Genomic DNA, 19,382 nt, shown 5'->3' on the forward strand with positions numbered 1-19,382 from the left:
GTTCTTTTTTATACTCTTATCTTGTAAATAAGCAATTTTCTTGAAATATGTAAATAAAGAGTTTTTTGTATTTATTATTATTTTTTTTTTAAAAAAATTATTATTATTATTATTATTATTATTATTATTATTATTATTATTATTATTATTATTATTATTATATACTTTCAAACAGTGGAAATTAAAAATTGCGTCCTCTTTTGTTAGCTAATCAGTGTTTCTAATTTTACTTTGTTTGCTCGTAAAGATGTGGACACAAGAAACATTTTGGTGACCGCAGAGCGCAAGAAAGCTTATATTCGTTATTGCGTCTTCTCCTGGGGAGCCCCCTGTGTTATTGTTGGAAGTTGCGTGGCTTTGCAATTGACGAAAACGGGAAATGCTCGTTACGGTGAGTACACCGGAGTGATTTTTGTTATAATACGCAAAGTGATTTTCATTATTGAATCTGGATAAAGTCCTATTGTCCGGCCAATCAAATCAAAGTACATTGTAATGAGCAGAAAAAGCAGTACATTCGTATAATTTTTTATGATGTTTATTTTATTATGACGTAAAAGGTGGTTCCTACTTACTAATTTGTTAATGAAGTCCTATAAAATGTCGACATTTACATGAACACTAAATCAGTAATTCCTGTGCTGAATGAAGAATGTGATTTCACAGCCTTTGTGACTGTGGATGAAATCAGAAAGTGTGACAGTTTAAATGAAGGCTATTATAGAGCAGCATATTGTGTTCACGGTCAGGAGTCACAGCGCTGTTCTAGCCTTTGAGATTAAGAATGAAATCCTAATCTTTGGGCACTGAAATTAAGCGAAAATACCGGTACTTTCTTATGGTTCTAAAGTAGTCTAGTTTTATTTTCGCCTTGCAGCTTCTTGAAGTTTAATATTTTACCAGTAGCTGCATTTATTGTTGTAGGTACTGAGCATGGTTGTCAGCTGTCCATTCCCGCTCGCATGTTCGCCATTACTATTCCCGTCACGATGCTGGTTCTTTTCAACATTGTTGCTTTGATTCGCACGGCGATTGCAATTAAACAGCAGGTTTGAACAGAGTTGGCATATTAACGTATTTTAATATGATTTAAAATTTTAAAGCACATTTACAAAAAAATAATTTGCTTCCTCATGTAACTAACTTTTGCCAGGGCAATATGGCGGCTTCAAAACAGAGAAACCTGCCAATCATCGTGCTGAAACTGACAGCTATCATGGGGATCACGTGGATACTGGGACTTGTACTGGCTTTCTACTCAACCCCTTATTTGGAATACCCATTTGTCATACTCAACAGTTTTCAAGGTTAGTTTAGAATTAAAATATATCAGTTGTTTCTCATTTAAACTCATTACGCACTATCGAATTCGTGTATGTTTAACAACTGTTTCAAGCAATCTCCTTGTATGTTAACAACCCCGGGGATACATGGGGTACTCGATAAAGTTTCGTACGAGGATGCTTCGCTCGGAAGTTCAACCCTTCTCCGTTTCACTTTTAAAAAAAACTTAAATCACAAAGGTGCCTCTCCCGCGCACATAAAACAAAGAATTGTACACTACTCGAAAACCTTGAAGGTAAACCAAAGACAGAACAATATCTTCTACAATAATGAAAAACACTATCTGTAATGATCCAATCTAATTAATTTAATAAGTATTAATTTCTGCTAGTAGATGCTACTCAATTCAATTTTAAAAACCTTTCTTTGATTATATTCCGACCGGCTTTCTCTTCACTTTCAAAGACAAAATTTGCGATCCTTTAAATACATGAAGATATTCAGTAAAACTTTATTATGTTTTCTTGTAGTGCCAGGGCATAGTTAGTTCTACTCAGAACTATGGCCAGGGTAAACAAAGCATTCCATCTGGGAGGGACTCTCCTTATAGACCAGTTTTAGGGAGAACCCGGCACCCCCACCCACAGGACTAACTTAAAGCCAACGAACCGAGCAGTGCCAAGGTTTCTAAGAGCTCAGTTGCCATCAGTCATATATGACATATATGTTACAATGATACACAGAAAGTACTGGACATAAAAAAACAATTACCTGAAGTAAAATTAAGACCGGGAACACATTGGAAGGAAATGCCATTTTCATAATTTTATTTCTTTATTAAAACGAGGCTGGCTTTACAAGTAAGACGTGGCGAAGGGTAAATCAGAGATTTTCTGACACGCAGAGCCAAGAGTTTGAAAATCCAAGAATAGGTATTTATAAACTACAGCCTAACGCATGCACTTATGAATAGAAGACGAACTCAGACAAACGAGATTCATACACTTTGCATTGCTGACGTTCAGCGAGACCATTCGGCACTCCTCAAGTGCAGGAGTAAGTGTAACACCATGGGTGTTTGTTTATACACCTCCACATTTTTATAATCCCTGTTCCTTGCATTAATGTTGTAAATTGGTATGTGGAAATAAAGAAACTTGAAACTTGAAACTTGAGTATGCTAGCTAGGAAACTACGAACAAATTAGATCGCTTAAAATTGCAATATCCTGTGGTGGATTTTTCCACCAGCGCTCGTTGGATATGAGATGTTATAGCTCACCGCTAAATTTTCTCCGAGTCTGATTGGTTTAATTGATCACGTGACGTGACAGTCAGTGTTCCGTCTGTGGAGAGACACTATCAGTTACGACAAATATCTATGTGGACTTAAACTAAAACTTAATTTAACAGTTTTTCTCTTTCAACCAGGTGTGCTCATCTGCTTGTCCTTCGTATTCAAGAGACACGTCATCACTTTGTACAAACAAAGATTCACGACTGCGGCAAGTTCCAAACCTACTGTGGATGCACGATATAAATATTGCCAGGGTCACTGAACATGGAACTCGAGTTTATATTACAACAAAGCAAATGTGTGAACACTTGACATAAATTCGTAGCAGTAGTTCATGATTAGCTGCAGCCCACCAACAAGATGCACGCCGTAAAGCAAGGAAGCGTTCATTAATCCAAGCGTTAATCTTGTTTCCAGAGCTTGCGTTCCCCTCCCGTTCCAATGGATAAGAAGATTGCGAGCTCTGTGAACGAGGTTGGGAAAGCGTAAGTAGCAGAAAAAGATAAAACTGTCCACAGATGGCCTGAACTGTCAGTAGATAACGCTGATATTAATATCTTTTAGACACTTTTTTGGACTTTTACTGTATATGTATTGTTTCTGTTTCTGTATATTACTGTTTTCAAGAGAGGATGTATATAGCCACTCATGTCATGCATGCAAGTTAGTTTCAGTTTAAATTAAGTTTTAGGAACCAATACAAATTTCTTGCATATTTCGCCGGCTCTGAACAATATTAGTCGCGCTATTGGATATTTTCGCTATAAAAAAATTGTCCATTTTTGCTTCATTGCCAGTCTTGCTATCAGTTTGGCTCATTTTGACGACGTTTTATAAGGTGTCTCTCTAATTACGTGGCCCCTGAATAGCACATATCTTATATAAGAACGTCCAATTTTGAGGCTGAGGCTGAACGTTGTTATTATTGTTGGCAATTTGAGCCTGAAAAGTTCTTTAGATGTTCTTAAGTTATCTTTTATAGTATTTCAATAAATCTATGCGGACGTGACCAAGACACCTATTATTTGGGTTAATTGGACAATATAGCCTGAATTTTTTCATGAATTATTTTATCCGTATTTATAACTGTTCATTTAAAAAATTATTTGGTTGGAATAAAAATGTTCTTAACTGATTCTCAGCCTGGGTAATGTTCTTAGTAGGTTCCTAAATTTTGGTTAATCTCAGCCTCAACGTTCTTTTAAAAAAGGTTCTTATATATAAAAAAAAAATAAAAAGTGCGTAGTGCAGATACAAGGCCGGAAGCTGAGCGAAAACTGACAACAAATGGCATTGCTTTCAAATATATAATCAAATTGTATAAACCTTTTGAGTTGTTTTGTTGCTTAATTATTTTCATTTTAATTTCTTTCTCCACCCAGTTTCCTTTTCTTGGTGTCAGATGTCCCATAAAGAAGAGGCGAGAAAAGAGTTGGGAGCACCGAAGACGCTAGCTTGTACGGGGTGGGGCGGGGGATCTGTTTGAAATCTAGAAGCTCTAAAATGCAAGTTTTAGCTCTACATTATTGACATATCTTCAGTCTCGATCAAAGTTTAAAATGGGAACATTTTTATTGCGTACAAGTCACCATTATTTAGACTTGCTCATGCAGTCCTAGGACGTGTGATACTTGCACCAAGTATCACACTTCCTTCCTGCTCCCTGCCGTTGCTGGTGTGATGGAGGAGCAGTCAGTAGTCTCCCTCGCAGCCGTTTTTAGTGTCGTCACGCAACGCTCCTCCCCACTAACGTTGCGTGACGACACTAAAAACGGCAGCGAGGGAGACTAAGCAGTCAGCCGATGGTTAAAAATATGGTTAAAAAAGCAGTATCAAATTCAATATATTAAGTACAATTCCGTAAGCTCGCTATACAAAAGAAGCTAAATTCATCAAAAAACAAAGATGAACGCGGCCAACATGGAGTAGGGGTCTTACGGGCCGTTTACCTCATGGCTGTTACCATCTTCGGAGACCCATGGGCAGCTTTTAGTTGGGTCATAAGGGTTCTAGTAAAATATGACTACAACCCTGATGCAGTGTCACGACTTTCACGTGTCGTTTTGACTCGTACGCCCGGTTGACTAACCTGCTTCCTGGAGCCTTCGTTAGTGAATATGCAGTCTTACCACTTTAATTGTATGAATCGACATTGGCCTCTTTGCGGTGAGATGTCACTCACTAACCACTTGCACCAGTCCTACGACTGGTGCAAGTCTTCACTTTCACGACTTGAACAAGTAGTGAGTATTGGACATGAATACTTTTGATACTGGAATATAAGAGTTAGTTTGAGGATTTTAACCAAAATTTAAAAAGCAATTTGAAGATCTTAGCCAAGGTTGAGATTTTTTAAAAGGTGGTTTTCATGCACTACGATCACGTTATTAATAAAGATTACAGAATTCGACACGTCAATCGCCTATGCATTTTGAGGATTACTAATCGACATTATCAAAATAGAGTTTGAGTTATTGCCAGTGGAGCTGAGGAAAAGTAAAATTTGTTCGAGTTAAAGGAGGGTTAGAGTTAATGGAGCTCAAGTTAGGCGATAGTAAATAGCTGAAAAAAAATGTGGCTAAATCCAGGAAAAATCAGATTTTGTTCGAGCTAGCTGGTTTCTACGGTATTATTATCAGTAACCTGCAATGAGACCTAATTTTCGCGAGCGCTCCCGTTTCCCGCGCAGCTTAAGCAACGACGACGGCGACGGCAACGACAACGCCGCAAAACAATAGGCTTAATGAGCAAAAACAATCGCTCTGCACGTGCATTTTACATTTTGGTACATTTCTTTGCCGTCCTCTGCAAAACAACGACGTGAAATGACCACATTTAAGGTTAAGTGGAGAATGTGAACGCACGACGGTGTTTTTTTCATTTTCTTTCTTAATTTGTACGCCACTCCTACCAATTTGGTTCCTGGATAGTTCGCTATTTTTCTAAAATTTAAGCGAGCTGAAATAATCGCGAAGTAGCACAAATCAACTAAAGATATATTTTCAGGTGACGTTTTCGTTGCCGTTGCCGTCGTCGTTGCTTAAGCTCCCTTATGGCTCAGAACGGGAATGGTTTACCAAGCAAAACGAAAATACGCTGTAGACCTAGCCTCCTACGCAGTCGTTTTTAGGGGACTCGTATCACCTCCTCCCCAGGAGGTAATTCGAGTACCCTAAAAACGACTGCGTGGGAGGCTACTGTAGACCCTGATCGCAGGTTAAATTTGCTATAAAATTTCTTTAAAAAAATACTTAACTTTCCCCCATCTCGCTTTTTAACTCTCGCTTTTTCTCGACCCCACACCCCCCGCCCCACCCCACTCGCCCCAAGTTTCGCGATTGGGATCGAGGCTGATCCCGGAAGTGGGGAAGCCCCTAGTTTCGAAAGTGCTGAGAAGAAAGTATTCTCTGAAGTGAGCTTTAAAAGATATTTTAAAGGATTTTTTCTCTCCTTGAAAGCACTTCTAAAGCACCAGTTACTTGGCACATCCTAAATGAAGGTAAGTGATGCGCTGGTATCTACCTTAACTTCGTGCTTTGTGCTTGAATCAACTGAATCAACAAACAGGACTGCGACCAAAGGCGAAACTATGCAAAGTACAATCGGGACTTAGAGTTTCGTACTTGGCTTAGAGTACGTGCCGGGGTTTCGTGAGCGTCAGATTGTCAAGAGTTAAACAATCAAGTTAATTTTGGAATTGTTTTTCATGTAAGTTGATTATAATGATGCATTGGATGGCTGTGATTTCATTCACAAGTTGTGCACCAAACTGCAGACTTCAGAATTGCTCACATGCACGACTGCATGAATTTACCGCGAGTTAATTATGTTCTAGTGTTGTTGATTCCATGGAGTGTTGTTGATTCACTGGCTCGCAGCATTACTAGGTGATAGAATCCCATGCGGAGGCATGTGTTACGTTACTTGCAAAATTTTACGAGCTAAAATCATGCACTTTATATTGACAGATTTGATGGATTTTCATATAATTTGGCCAAAAGAGAGCGCGATGTGGGAATGGCAGAGGTTGCAAAATGAGTTGGAAAAGCCTAGCTGCCACAAAGCTGTCAAAGCTATAATATGGCAAAGCTGTCCTCAGTGAAATCAAATTGCATGTCAAGTTTGGTTATAAATGGTGTATATATTGTGCTATGTATTTAAAATACGCCTGTTTGTATAATAATGTGGAATTGGATTGCAGAGCATGGCATGTTTATGCACAAGTATTGTTCGCGCACGTTTTGTGTACACGCCAAAATTTCCAATATACATGCCATTTTTCTATATCCCAAGATGTGCGTGGTAGATAGAATATACTTTACTTGCCATTCTCGCAAGAAGCACAACATTGTCTAAATTAAGAGTATATCGCGGTTCATCAAGCCTTTCCCAGCAACCACAAGTTACAAACCTCACAGTTAAAGATCAGAACAGAGTGAATTATGTCAAAAATACAGCTATGATGATTAAGAGCAAGCTTAAGCCTTCGATTACTTGATCGCTGCAGAGTTCTATATGATAACATGCTACAGTGATTAAAAGACATTAGTTGCGGACTTACACTAGACCTTTTGCCCACAGGAAAGTAAGACCTTACCCACCAGAAGTCTGTCTTTTGTGTGTGACCTCTATTCCCACAGTGAAAATTTTACTTTACATGGGAAATTGCTATCAGGGTCCCCAAGGGGTTTAGGGCTCCAGGGCTCCGGCCTTGAAAATGCAGGGCTCCAGGGCTCCAAGGCAAAAATTTCAGGGCTCTAGGGCTCCACATTACACGCTTTAGGGCTCCGGGCTCCACTCTGGTCTACAATCTTGATATGTAAAAATTCTATTTTTCGCGCTAAATCAAATACGCAAATAAAAAAGTCAGCTATTCCGATCAATTTTTTAAACCCAAGCAGCCAGTTATATTATCTCCTATTATTTAAAAGTGGATTAAATATTAAACTTGTTTAAATGGGTTTGACAACTCCGCTGTGTGCCCATTGTGTTGATAAAAGCCTTTCTAGTTTTGCTTTAACAAGCATGTCTTTAAGCGACTTCCCTTTTCTATAAGACATCAAGGGAGATTCCTTGTATATCTCTCTTAGTAGCGGCTGGTTTTGTATTAAATGCTATTTATCCATTAGAATATTTTTCAAACGTGGCAGTGATGGTCGAAATTGTGTCACGAAGGGTAGAATCAGATTTTCTTTAGTGCGCTTTCTGTGTGTAAGAGCGTTCTTTCTTTCTGCGAAATTAACTTCAGAGAGGATTTTGTTCATCAGGTTACTAGGATAACCTCTCGATGCCAGGCGTGTTTTAAATTTTTTAATGTTTTCCTCAAACACTACCTTAGAAGAGTTTGTCCTTAGAAGCCTAAGGGCTTCTCCTTTAACAAAACCTTTTTTGACGTCTGCTGGGTGGTAGTTTGTAGTTTGTGTACTGAAATGTTTCTAATCAGTAGGTTTGTAATGTGTGCGCATGTCGAGAATCGATTCTTTCTCGAATCTCTCTCCCTTATAGACTGTTGTATCCAAGAATGTTGTTTCTAATTGTGAGACTTCAGCGGTAAACTTTATGGTAGGGTGGTACGAATTTGCTTGCTCAATGAAATGTTCTATTTCTTCTTTGTTTGTATTGTATCCCAGAAGCGAAATACATCGTCAATGAACCTTTTCCACGTTAGTGGTTTGTTAACGCTCTGCCTTAAGATCTCCTTTTCTATAGATGCCATAAACATGTTGGAAAAGGCTACTGCCATTTTAGTGCCCATGACAGTTCCGTGTGTTTGGAAATAGTCTATCCCGTTAAATTGGAAGGAGTTCTCCTTCAGTATAAGGCTGAGCATTTCTCTCAGGAAATTTGTAGCTATAGGAGGGTTATTGGCATGAAAGTTCTCGTATGCGTTGCATACTATAGTGATTCCTTCCTCCTGTGGGATACTAGTGTAAAGGCTAGTGACATCCATTGACACTAGAAAAGCGTTTCTAGGCACCCTAGTGCTTTCAATAAACCTTATGAAATGTGTCGTATCTTACGAGTCCTGTATTTATGCTATCGGCTGAAGTAGTTTGGCTACGGCTGATGATAGACGTTCTGTTGGACCATCACACCCAGATATGATAGGTCTTCCAACTAATGTCGGTTTGTGAATTTTTGTGAGGGTATAAAACACTGGGATTCGAGGCGGATTTGGTGTTAGGTTAAACCATTTAAGTCTCTAAATAAACGTTAACAAATAGAGAGTACGGACATTTCGTCTATGCACCCTGCTGGGTGAAGACCCGAAAGTCAGGATGGAAAGGGTCATGAATCAGATGAACAGTAAACAATATAATCTATTAAGGACTGGGTAAGCATTGAAATCTATTAATCTTTATCAATTATTATTTGTATCTTCAAAATCATCTGTCAAGTTTTTTTTTTTAATTTGTTGTAACTGATACCTGCGAGCAAACTGCCAATAAGGAACGTCTGGTTACTATAAAGTTGTTTTTATCGCGCTCACTACAATTATAACAAAGTTTTCATTAAATTCGCAAATCAGTTGTTGCATGTCATTGTAAACTGAGATAACCGCGTATACTTGTATTATGTACCGTCCAGTATCTGTTTCTTTATGCCCGTTAACACGCACAAAAAAAGGCAGTAATCAAGAATCAATGCGATCTGGAAACTTGAATGATCAAACTTGAAAATGCTGGGCTCTCCGGGCTCCGGGCTCCGCGCAAAATGTCTTTTTGCTCCGGGCTCCACACCCCAAAAAGGATCAGGGCTCCAGTCAGTAAAATGATGGGGCTCCGGGCTCCACAGCAGAAATCTCAGGGCTCCAGGGCTCCAGGGACCCCCCCTTTGGGACCCTGTGCTATGGATACATAAAAAAGAACAAAGAATTACCCATGATGTTTCCAGAACCAAGTCATAGTGTTTAGCAGTGGTTTATCTAACCACAAGAGTAGTTCAATCAATTGGGCGGGACTAAAGAAAATATTAAATCTGGAAATGGAAGAATGACCGCAAGCAAACCGTAAAAAGCCGTAAAAAGAAACACGCCTTGATTTTATATTTATTTATTTAATTTATTTTGTTGTTGTTATTTGAATGATGGATCACATCAAGTCTGACAATTTGATGTGGTGATCCAATGCAATCCGGTGGTCCAATCCATTGATCCCATCCTGGTTCTGTTGATGCGAGTGATTTGAGTGTCCTGCAGATTAAAGTTAATGTTGAGGATACTGAAACACTGATTCCTATAAAGAGTTCTGTGACATTGAGAGCAGTCTGTTTCAATCAGTCATATTTTCAGGGTTTACATCACTTTTAAGTTTTATTTCATAAACTGATTAAGGATGTACTCCATTTTAGGCAATGTGATGATGATGATGATGGTGATGATGATGATGTGAGGAATCAAGATGGCTACAGCAGCAGTAGGAGGGTAAAACACAGCTTTTATTCTTATTCTCTAATAGGCAGTATAGTTTTTCTAAGAAGAATTTCTTTGTTAGTTAAACTTTTATACCATGAATAAATATAAGAAGCGTTGCACCTTTATTAAGTAACTTGACTGTGCATTTAAAATACTGTAATGATACCATTTACAGTGTACCTCTGAAGGTGGCTCCAGTTTAATAGATGTAGCACCTCTCGGTTACATCACAGCTACCCAAAACCCTGCAGTATTGATAGAACTCAACTGGCTATTCAAATATTTCATTGCTTTTCCAAGAAAATAAAAGCCCAGATCTGAAGGCCTGTGCCTTCGTTCAAGAGTTCCAACTCAATGCAATTTTTATATTTTGGAAGTTTTTTATTTCTCGAGTTCAGATTAATCCCAAAGGCTTAAAAAACGTTTTGGGGTTTTCCTTAGTTTGATTGCATTTAGAAGTTAATAGAACATTTTCAAAACTGCGAGAAAAACATGTGGAGTGGTTTGCACAGAAAAGGCTTTCAAGGAAAGAATTTTTAGAATGATTGTATTCCCAACACAGGATTGATTATAAAATTTTCCAGAATCTGGCTGATTACTGACTGAATTCAACCAAATTGTTGTTGAGTTGTAGCTCTTGAAAGTATCGGCCATCCAAGCGAAAATTAAAGTAAAAAATTCTTGCTTCACAAACAAGTATTGCCTCCTAATGCCTTTTAGGAAAATAAACCAATCGTTTTGCAAGCCACTTTTTCTTCCGGTCACGTCTCCTGTGAAAATTTTCTCTCAGTTTTGCACAAACTTGCGTTCCAGAGTAATCGACTCACCATTTTGTCGGTTTTGTATAAATCTAGCTGTAATCATTATGGGAAAAACTAATCGGGGTCTAAAGCCAACCAAGCTCATCCACTAAATTAAAGCTGCTGGATCAAAGAAGAAGCAGCAGAGGTGGGCAAAATTATCAGCACAAATAAACGCTGCGGAATTACTGGGATCGAACCACCGTGACCGCAATTGTATTGTCTCAGTGGAAATGAAAATTTTTGCTACCGTTTGAAGAGCCGTGCGAGTACATCTATTTGAGCAAAATGTTGTTGAGAAGAGTGAAGTTTCGAGACTTCGAGAGATGTCTAATTAGACCCACAGCTTCTAGGGGAAAATAGTTGAAAAGTTATGGGGGTGGTGAACCATATCGCATATGGCATGGGAGGGGTTTCAGTTTTTATCCTTTTAATGAGAAGATCTTCACAAGACCATCTCCGTGTCAACAATTCATAGAAAACTGTCAAATATTGAAAGAGTTATGGATTGGGCGAATTAAGTGCTTATTGGCAATCTTGGGGGTTAAAGGGTTAAAGAAGTTATATTTGGGAGTGGCCTCCTCAACCCTCTCTTTCAGGTGAAAAAACTGCCTACATATGTAAAATGAGGCAAATTTTTATCATTTTATGGGCTTTTTACTAATGATAATAGTAATAATAATATGTAATAATAGAACTTTATGTAATAATAATAATAATAATAATAGTAATAATAATAATAATAATAATAATAATTTAATAACAGCATGAAATGGCATAATAATTATAATAGGGTATATATATATTTTATTAGACATTGACTATATAGAGGGTATCACATGACCGCGTGGAGATACGAAATTTCTCTTCAAGTGTTAAAAAATATTTCAACATGAGAAAAGAAATTTCTTATCTCCAAACGGCCATGTTTGTGTCTAATTATATAAACACCAATGAAATACAGTGTACACGTACCAAATCATTGGAAAATTATAAGGGGCAATTTTTTTATCTAACCATAGCAATTGCGATCTTTTCACGAGTGAAGATAACATATTATTTTTATACGTGAAGATATCATGTTTTTGTGCGAAGCTTACCTGGTATTCCTTTGGTCTTTACATAATAATATCAAATTAATATTAATTAATATAGTATTTTGCTTATTTATATACTGTGTAAATAAGTCATTTTGCCCATCAGTTCAAAGGAACACCGTCTGCCCTATGAACTTGTTTTACAAAAATGCATTTGTACGCTTTATACTGTGTCACAACAATGTAAATGGAACTTTTTACTTTTAAGGTCTCCATTGCTTGGTGTAAGTGATGATGTGAGGCGATGGGTGGTTTTTGGCATTGTGCTGAATAAGGTTGTAGTCGACCAAATCCGCTCCTTTGTGGAAGGAGAAATCAGACAGGAATATGGTAAAGTCAAAACCAGCCATAGCATTGATACTCAGAGCACACCTGGACGACTCACACATTGGCCAAACCTGCCACCAAGGCCAACATTTTTGAAGTACGAGAACATCAATGGCAATGATGCATTACCAAAGGTGCATGGAAAGTACAATTACTCTGCATTTGACTGCCGAGTGACATCACATGTAGACTTTGCCAAGCTTTATGTTGAAAACTTTATGGCCAAGTTTAATGCATTTGATGAACACTGTGATGCATCTGCTGTACTTACCTTGCTTGGTAAAGTTCCAGTTTTCTCTGCTGCTGTACAGAACACTGCAGTTGATGTTCGGCAAGCTAGAAATGCTTGGGCACACTGTGCTTTCAGTGATTGGGATCCTGTGTAGTTTAGACAGAGCTTTGATGTAATGGAACAGCTTGTGAGAGCTCTTGGTCTTCCAGCTGCTGATGAAGCAACAGTTATAGCAGATTTGAATGACTGGGAGACAAAAGGTAACTAACTCTTAAATAATGTATTCACTAAATTATATGAATGTGTCTTTTTAGATCTGTTAAATATCTTATTGATTTAAGCATCTTTTTATATATTCAATAATAATTGCAATTGAAAATATTTGAATAAATATTATATTTCCTTCACATCCAAATTAAGTTGGTTAATTTTTTTCAAAGTATCTGTTTACTTTATTATTAAGTGTGGTAACTTATGGGTAGTCACTTCCTCTTTTTACTTTATTAAGAGAAAATAAAAACAAACTAATTTATTAACAATTACAACTTCATTTACAAAGGGTGGAATACATTATTGCCAGCCACCCGGGAGTTGCATAATGGCCCTGACAGAGTTATCCACAAAACTAAGCTTGGGATGCACATGCACTAGGGAACATGAGGCAGGGACATCTCCCAAGGACATAAGGCGGGGACATGTTCCAGGGACATGAGGTGGGGACATTCCCAGGAATATAAGTTGGGGACTTGCCCAGGAATATAAGGTGTCCCTGGGGCATGTCCCTGCCTCATGTCCCTGGGACATGAGACTGCCTCATGTCCTTGGGACATGTCTCTGCCCCTTGTGTCCCTGCCTCATGTTCCTGGGGCATGTCCCGCCTCATGTCCCTGGGATAATTGTCCCCACCTCGTGTCCCTGAGACATGAGGTGGAGACAGTGCTATCAGCAATCACTTTTGGTTGCTGAACACTATGGGCAAATGAACTACAGAATTGCGTTACGTACAAGAATTATTGAATTATAATAACTCTAAAGTACATGTAAGCTGGACACAGACGTGGGTACGTTAGTGTTTAACTCGTTTCTGGGCAACGAAACATTAAGAGCCAGCCTGAAATTGTTAATAATTATACTTTATTTATTAGTATAAATGCTGATACTGTTTCAAGTAAATCCTTGTTGGTGTTACTGTTGGTTTTTTTACACGTAGGTACCTTGCTGTGTATGAACGCTGCTGTGGACCCTGCTTTGTTACAGCTGGTACAACAACATGTTAATGCACTGAAGATTGATTTAGAAAAGATGGCGTTTGAATTGGAGGACGACAGGAAAGTGATGAAGAAGGCACTGCAAGATGTTAAGGCAGATCTGCACCAATTGGAGAAACGAGTTTCAAGTACCGAGCAGTGCATAAAACATCTACAAAATGAGCACAGTGCTTTGACAGAAAGTGTCGAATGCCTCAAGTCAGACGTACAACAACGTTTTGCAGACGTGGAAGATAGGATAAGCTCTGCCATTCCCCTGATCAGTTGCGGTAATAAGATAATAGATGTTAAATTTCTGATGTGGGACAGCAAGAAGTGTGAAGTAACTAGCATATACCTATTGGCATCTATTGCTGCAGTTTATGTTACGGGAAATTCCCAATGGAAACAGAGCAACACGTGATTGGTCGCTATTCACTTTTACCTTAACGTTTGGGTTGTTTAACAAATGGGATCGTGTTTAAACCCAGGAGTAGAGCACACAACGAGTGTTTGTCTTGGTTTTGAAGGCAAAGTTGCTTCTCTATACCGGTGTAGTTTCCAACAAACAGTATAGACTATCCAATCACTGTCAGCGAGTGGTAATACTTTCTTGATTGAACGACTTGGGTGTCTCTCACTTGAAAACTTGTAAAACAGCATTCATTTGAACTTGGTGTTTATTAAGGGCCCGAAGTTTATAGCAATCAGTTTTTCGGGGAGACTGGGTTTTGGTACCTGGAATTTATTTGAACCTGGTGTTTATTCAATCTCCGGTTTGGTCCCAAACGTGATCCCAAGGGACTGTACTGTTCCACTTTTAGTGTGCGCAATTCTTTGATATGGGAAAGTAGGGTTAATGATCCTCTCTTGATAAGGCTGTAGATTGTTACAAGTATGGCAGGAAGTAGTGTTGCGTTGTTTCATCATAAAATTGTTTAGGGGAAAGTGGTTTGATTTTTTGAATTAACATGTCTTCTTATTGTTGCAGAAATTTCCGATTGTAATGGAGACATTGCCTTCTTTGCCCAGCGCCATGATCCAGACACAAGAAAGTGGCTGTTTGATGATTTTAACATCTGGCTCAGCAATCCTGGTGACTCTAGAGCTTATGTTCTTCTGGGTGATGCAGGTGTCGGCAAAAGTGTGATGGCAGGAGCCCTGGCACAGCGAATGAGGAAAGATGAACATTTGGGCGCTGCCTACTTTTGCCGCCACAACGATGGCACAAGAAATGATCCCAGGCATCTTCTTGGGACTATAGCTTGTCAACTCTGTTATTGTAATTGTAAGTACAATAATTTAGTGGGAGGGGAAGATGGTGTAAGAATGATGCTAGCCAATTCCAAATTAGGAGTTCAGGAATTATTTACAAAACTGTTAGAAGAACCGTTAGGTAAGTGCACCCCTTGTCAACAGCGAAAATTAGTGATCGTCGATGCTCTGGACGAGACAGAGTATGAATCCAGGGAAGATTTTCTCGATCTTGTAAAGGAGCGTTTTCCGAGGCTTCCAAAGTGGCTGGTGTTCTTTATCACCAGTCGACCCGAACACACGGTAGAGAGCAGGTTGGAGAAATACAACCCATGTGTCAGGATTTGCGCGGGAAATAGTGAACAGGGTAGCTTTTATAAACACCATGAGCAGGACATACAGCGATTTTTGGAGAAGCGAGTCGATTTCTCCCGTCTTCCCTACTCGGTGAAAGACATCACAAAGAAGTGTAATGGTTTGTTCTTGTATGCGTTCTACATTGTCAAGGTACTTAACGATCCAGCACATTCAGATAAGATTGATCAACTCAGTGACCTTTTTCCAGGAGATATTGATGATTTTTTCCGAAAAAATTTTAAACGTTTGTATGACAAAGTAGGCAAGGATATCTTCAAGAAATTGTTTGGTTGTGCCATTGCAGCTCCTTCCCCACTTCCAGTGGCAATTATTGGCTACATTCTAGAAAGAGAGAAGTCGAGTCAAGATGAGCAAGAAGTGATCGATGTGGTATCACAATTTGTGGTATTGAGGTCTTCAGATAGATCTTTAACTTTCCTTCACAATCTGATCCCAACGTGGTTAACAAACAAGGGAAAAGCTGGAAAGTTGTTCATTGACAAAACTGTTGCAGGTGAGTATCTTAGCAAAATCTTTACCGAAATTCTCTCTGTTGCTGGCAACGCTCCATTGCAACCATTGCCAACTGTTCACCAGATGTTGGAGGACTATGTTTCGCGTGTTGCTGTTCGATTTTTGTGTCGTCGTGGTGACGAGGATTCGCTAAAACTTGTTTCCAGTTGTTTAACAAGTTATCACTTCCTGCAGCAAAGGGTCCAGAGAGGAAGAATTGAAATTTACCACCTTATTGAAAATTTGAAAGTTGTAGCCGACTGTTACGTTTTCAAGGATGCACACAAACAAAAAATCCTGCAAGAAATTTCCTTGGCTTTCGAAAGTAATTTTCCTGTTCTGTTAGAATGCTCCCACCTTTTGCGCTCATGTTTACTAAACTCATCCAGTGTTGTTCGAGAACACGTTTTGATTCAAGGGTCAGGTCCTTGGCTTGAGTGGATTGTCTGTCCTTTTCCTAGCATTGAAGACCTGTCAGACTTCACGTATTTTGCTACAACATTGGATAAGACGACAGCGGCTTTAGTAAAGGAGAATTTAATCTTACTTGTTGATGCATCTACGCTAAAAACTGTGGGCGGTCCTTTTGAGATAAGTCAAAATACGATTGAAGAAATCACCTCCTTAGAGTTTTCGCCTGATAAGAAATGGTTGTTTTTTGGACGACTTGACAAGTGGTTCTCTGTTGAGCGAGGATGTGTCGAGGATTTTTCTCAGTTCTCAGGAAATTCCCTTGTTTACAAATGGGGGTTGTTTACTCCTGATGGACAATACATTGTCGTAAAGAGGGATAAGGTCTTTGACTTTCAACAGACTTGTCAAAATATGTTTTGCGTATTAGACTTCCTTTCCCTGTGGGCTTTACTGGAAATAGTCCAGGAAGGAGTTGACAAACTGACTTGCTGTTTTCCTCGGTTATTAGAACTGACGGCTACAATCGTGTCACCCTTGGGAAGACAAACCAAACGCTTGCTTACGTTTCTTGGATTGGATCAAACTTGGCGTTATACTTGTTCGACACCCGTCCCTTACGATCCCTCTTGTTATTTCTGTGGCAGATTAAGGAAATTAACAGACTTAAACCAAGAATCAGCCTTGTCTGCTGTCCGTCAATTTATTAGTGAGCTCTACCCCCGCATATTCTCTTACCAAGTGTGGAATTTAGAGACTGGGAGATCTCTTCTGGAGGACGCCTTTTGTCAAGGTGGTCAGTTGAACTCTTTTTCTTATGTTTGTCTTTTGCCGTATGCTTTTACCAAATTGAAACAGAGAATGTGGTGTTCTGGTATAGACAAGGCCGTTTCAGTTGCTAACATTGCTACAGTTAATGCTGTTTATGCACTGGAATGTGAGTTGCTATCAAAGAAGATTTGCTTTCAGGACAACAAGTTAAACAACGGGCTGGAGCTAACATCAGAGGAGGAGTTAGAGTGCATATGGAACCAGATGAGGGACATGGTACAGGGGTGGGTGCGGAAGCGAAGGATGGAACTTCAGAGGCAGCGGAAACGGGTGAGGAACCTGGAGAGGTATTTAGAACAGTGTGAGGGGTGGTGGAAGAGAATTTTGATGCTGACGCTGGAGCAGGAGCAGGAGTTGGAGCGGGAGCGGGAGTTGGAGGGGGAGCTGGAGCTGGAGGGGGAGCTGGAGCTTGGGCTGGAGCTGGAGCTGGAGCTGGAGCTGGAGCCGGAGCTGGAGCCGGGGCCAGAGCTGGAGCCCGGGCTAGAGCTGGAGCTGGTGTGGAAGACGGAGTTTAAGTTAAAGCGGAGGCTGAAGCTGGCGCTGGAGTGGGAGCTACGAGGGACGCTGGAGCGGGAGCTGGGGCTGCGTTTGAATTCGGAGATGGAGCAGATTAAGGACCAGGTGTGGGACCTGAGACGGGAGCTGTTGCGGGAGCAGGTGCGGGTACTGGAGGGAATGCGCAACTTTGGTACTTTGTTTTCAAGAAAAACCAAACAAAAGACCCTCTTTTTTCCAAACTTTCCCCAAGTAGTAGGGAAATCTATCGCATCAGCCTTTACTCAAGTTATACTGTAATCTCTGTCAGGTCCGACTCAATAGTTGCTTTGTGGAATCATGGGATGGAGGAAGGGAAAGGCTTTTCTTTCAAATTCATTTCTGAGGTTTCACTGTCACGTTCTCTTTCGCGGGGGAGTCATCTTGAAAATTTTGTGTTGTCCCCCGAAGGAAAACGAGCTGCCTGGCGTCAAGCCAACACGATACAGCTGTGCAGTATTGCACATTCAGTTTGCATTCCCCGTACTTTACTGAAAGGAGACATTTTGGACACGGACGTTGTGTGTTTGAGGTTTTCAGCCGACAATATCGTTCTTCTCATTTGTATCCAGGACGGAAAGAACGAGCCCCGTTTCTATGAATGGGATGATGAGAAAAAAATCATGTCATCTTTTACATGTAAATCACCATTGTTGACTGTTGACTGCTTTTGCCTTTCATCTGATAAAAAAAAGTTTATCTTTTGTGGGGAGTACGAGATTGAGATCTGGGAGTACAATCATTGCCCCATCCGCTTACTGGCAAGGAGTGGTATCGCCGAGAAGTGTTTTGTTAAGTTCAGTTATTGCACTGTTTCGTTAGACAACGAGCTGCTAGTTTGCTGCACCTCGAACATAATTATTGTCTTCTGCCTTTGTGCTCCTGATGTCTGTTCCTCCAGACAAATTCTTCGCGGCCACATAGGCAGAATTGAGTTCTGCAAGTTTCTAAGAGTCAATCGTTATCTTATTTCTTACGGAGTTGATGGCATGGTATTCCTGTGGGATTTGATCGAGGCAAAAGCTGCCGGCTTCATGAGAATAGCACAAGGACAGGAAAATATTGTCAGCATGGCCGTGTCACCTGAGGGGCAAAGACTTGTTTGTTTTACATCCTCTGGCCACGTGTACCTAATAAGACTCTGGAATCTGAAGTGTGCAATGCCGTCGAAATTATTGAGGGAATCGATGAAAGGCAAAGCTGGTGTAGCTGATACTACTCTGGAATTGGCAGGGGAGATTGCCTCACAATGCAAGCCAATCTCATACCTTGACAATTACAAAATGACTGGCCTGAGCAGTTTTGAAGAGGATGAACGTTTTTGTTTAACATCTGAGGACTTTCTCAGCTCTGACAATGAGTCCGATTAAGTCATTCCATGCAACTCCAATAAGATTGCATGTCATTTGTCAGGTTTGGCCGGCCCAGGACAACTGACTTTCGCCGCACCATAAGGTAGGTTTCTGCAACTAGTCTGTAATTTAGTGACCGTCTGAGGTTATCCGAGGGTGTGGTCATAGCCAGCATATCGCGTTAGATAAAGAGACGAGCGTTAGCACTATCGTTTGTCAAGGGGTAAACACGCTGAAAACAGAAAAGAAACTCATTCATGAACTCGCTTCAACTACAACTGAACCATGTGTTTCTCAAAACTAGAGGTCGCTTCGCGCTTTCAGTTGGTAAGGGCGTAACTGACGCGATCGTTTTTCAACAATTTATAGTTGTCATTGTCAGTAGAAAATGTGTAGCCAAGCTCAAATAAATATTTGATTTATAAAGTTAAAG

At 39.8% G+C, this 19,382-nt stretch overlaps 1 protein-coding gene and 1 pseudogene across 2 annotated transcripts in view; both read left to right on the forward strand.

Annotated features, from left to right (window-relative positions):
* Positions 1-3,651, forward strand: part of LOC146478000 (uncharacterized) — an 8,924-nt gene extending 5,273 nt beyond the window's left edge. The window contains exons 3-6 of the mRNA XM_085112703.1: positions 248-391; positions 925-1,049; positions 1,154-1,307; positions 2,715-3,651. Of these exons, the coding sequence (XP_084968829.1) occupies positions 248-391; positions 925-1,049; positions 1,154-1,307; positions 2,715-2,842 (551 nt within the window). The 3' untranslated portion in view covers positions 2,843-3,651. The remainder of the gene's footprint in view (positions 1-247; positions 392-924; positions 1,050-1,153; positions 1,308-2,714) is intronic.
* Positions 3,652-6,062: 2,411 nt separating this feature from the next.
* LOC146478002 (uncharacterized) lies at positions 6,063-19,382 on the forward strand (annotated as a pseudogene). Its single transcript, XR_014865217.1, has 5 exons — positions 6,063-6,079; positions 9,931-10,003; positions 12,100-12,710; positions 13,661-13,987; positions 14,689-19,382. The product of XR_014865217.1 is annotated as an uncharacterized LOC146478002 (transcript).

Source organism: Pavona decussata, unplaced genomic scaffold, assembly GCF_977016875.1.
Source record: "Pavona decussata unplaced genomic scaffold, jaPavDecu1.1 SCAFFOLD_67, whole genome shotgun sequence".
NCBI classification, from domain to species: domain Eukaryota; kingdom Metazoa; phylum Cnidaria; class Anthozoa; order Scleractinia; family Agariciidae; genus Pavona; species Pavona decussata.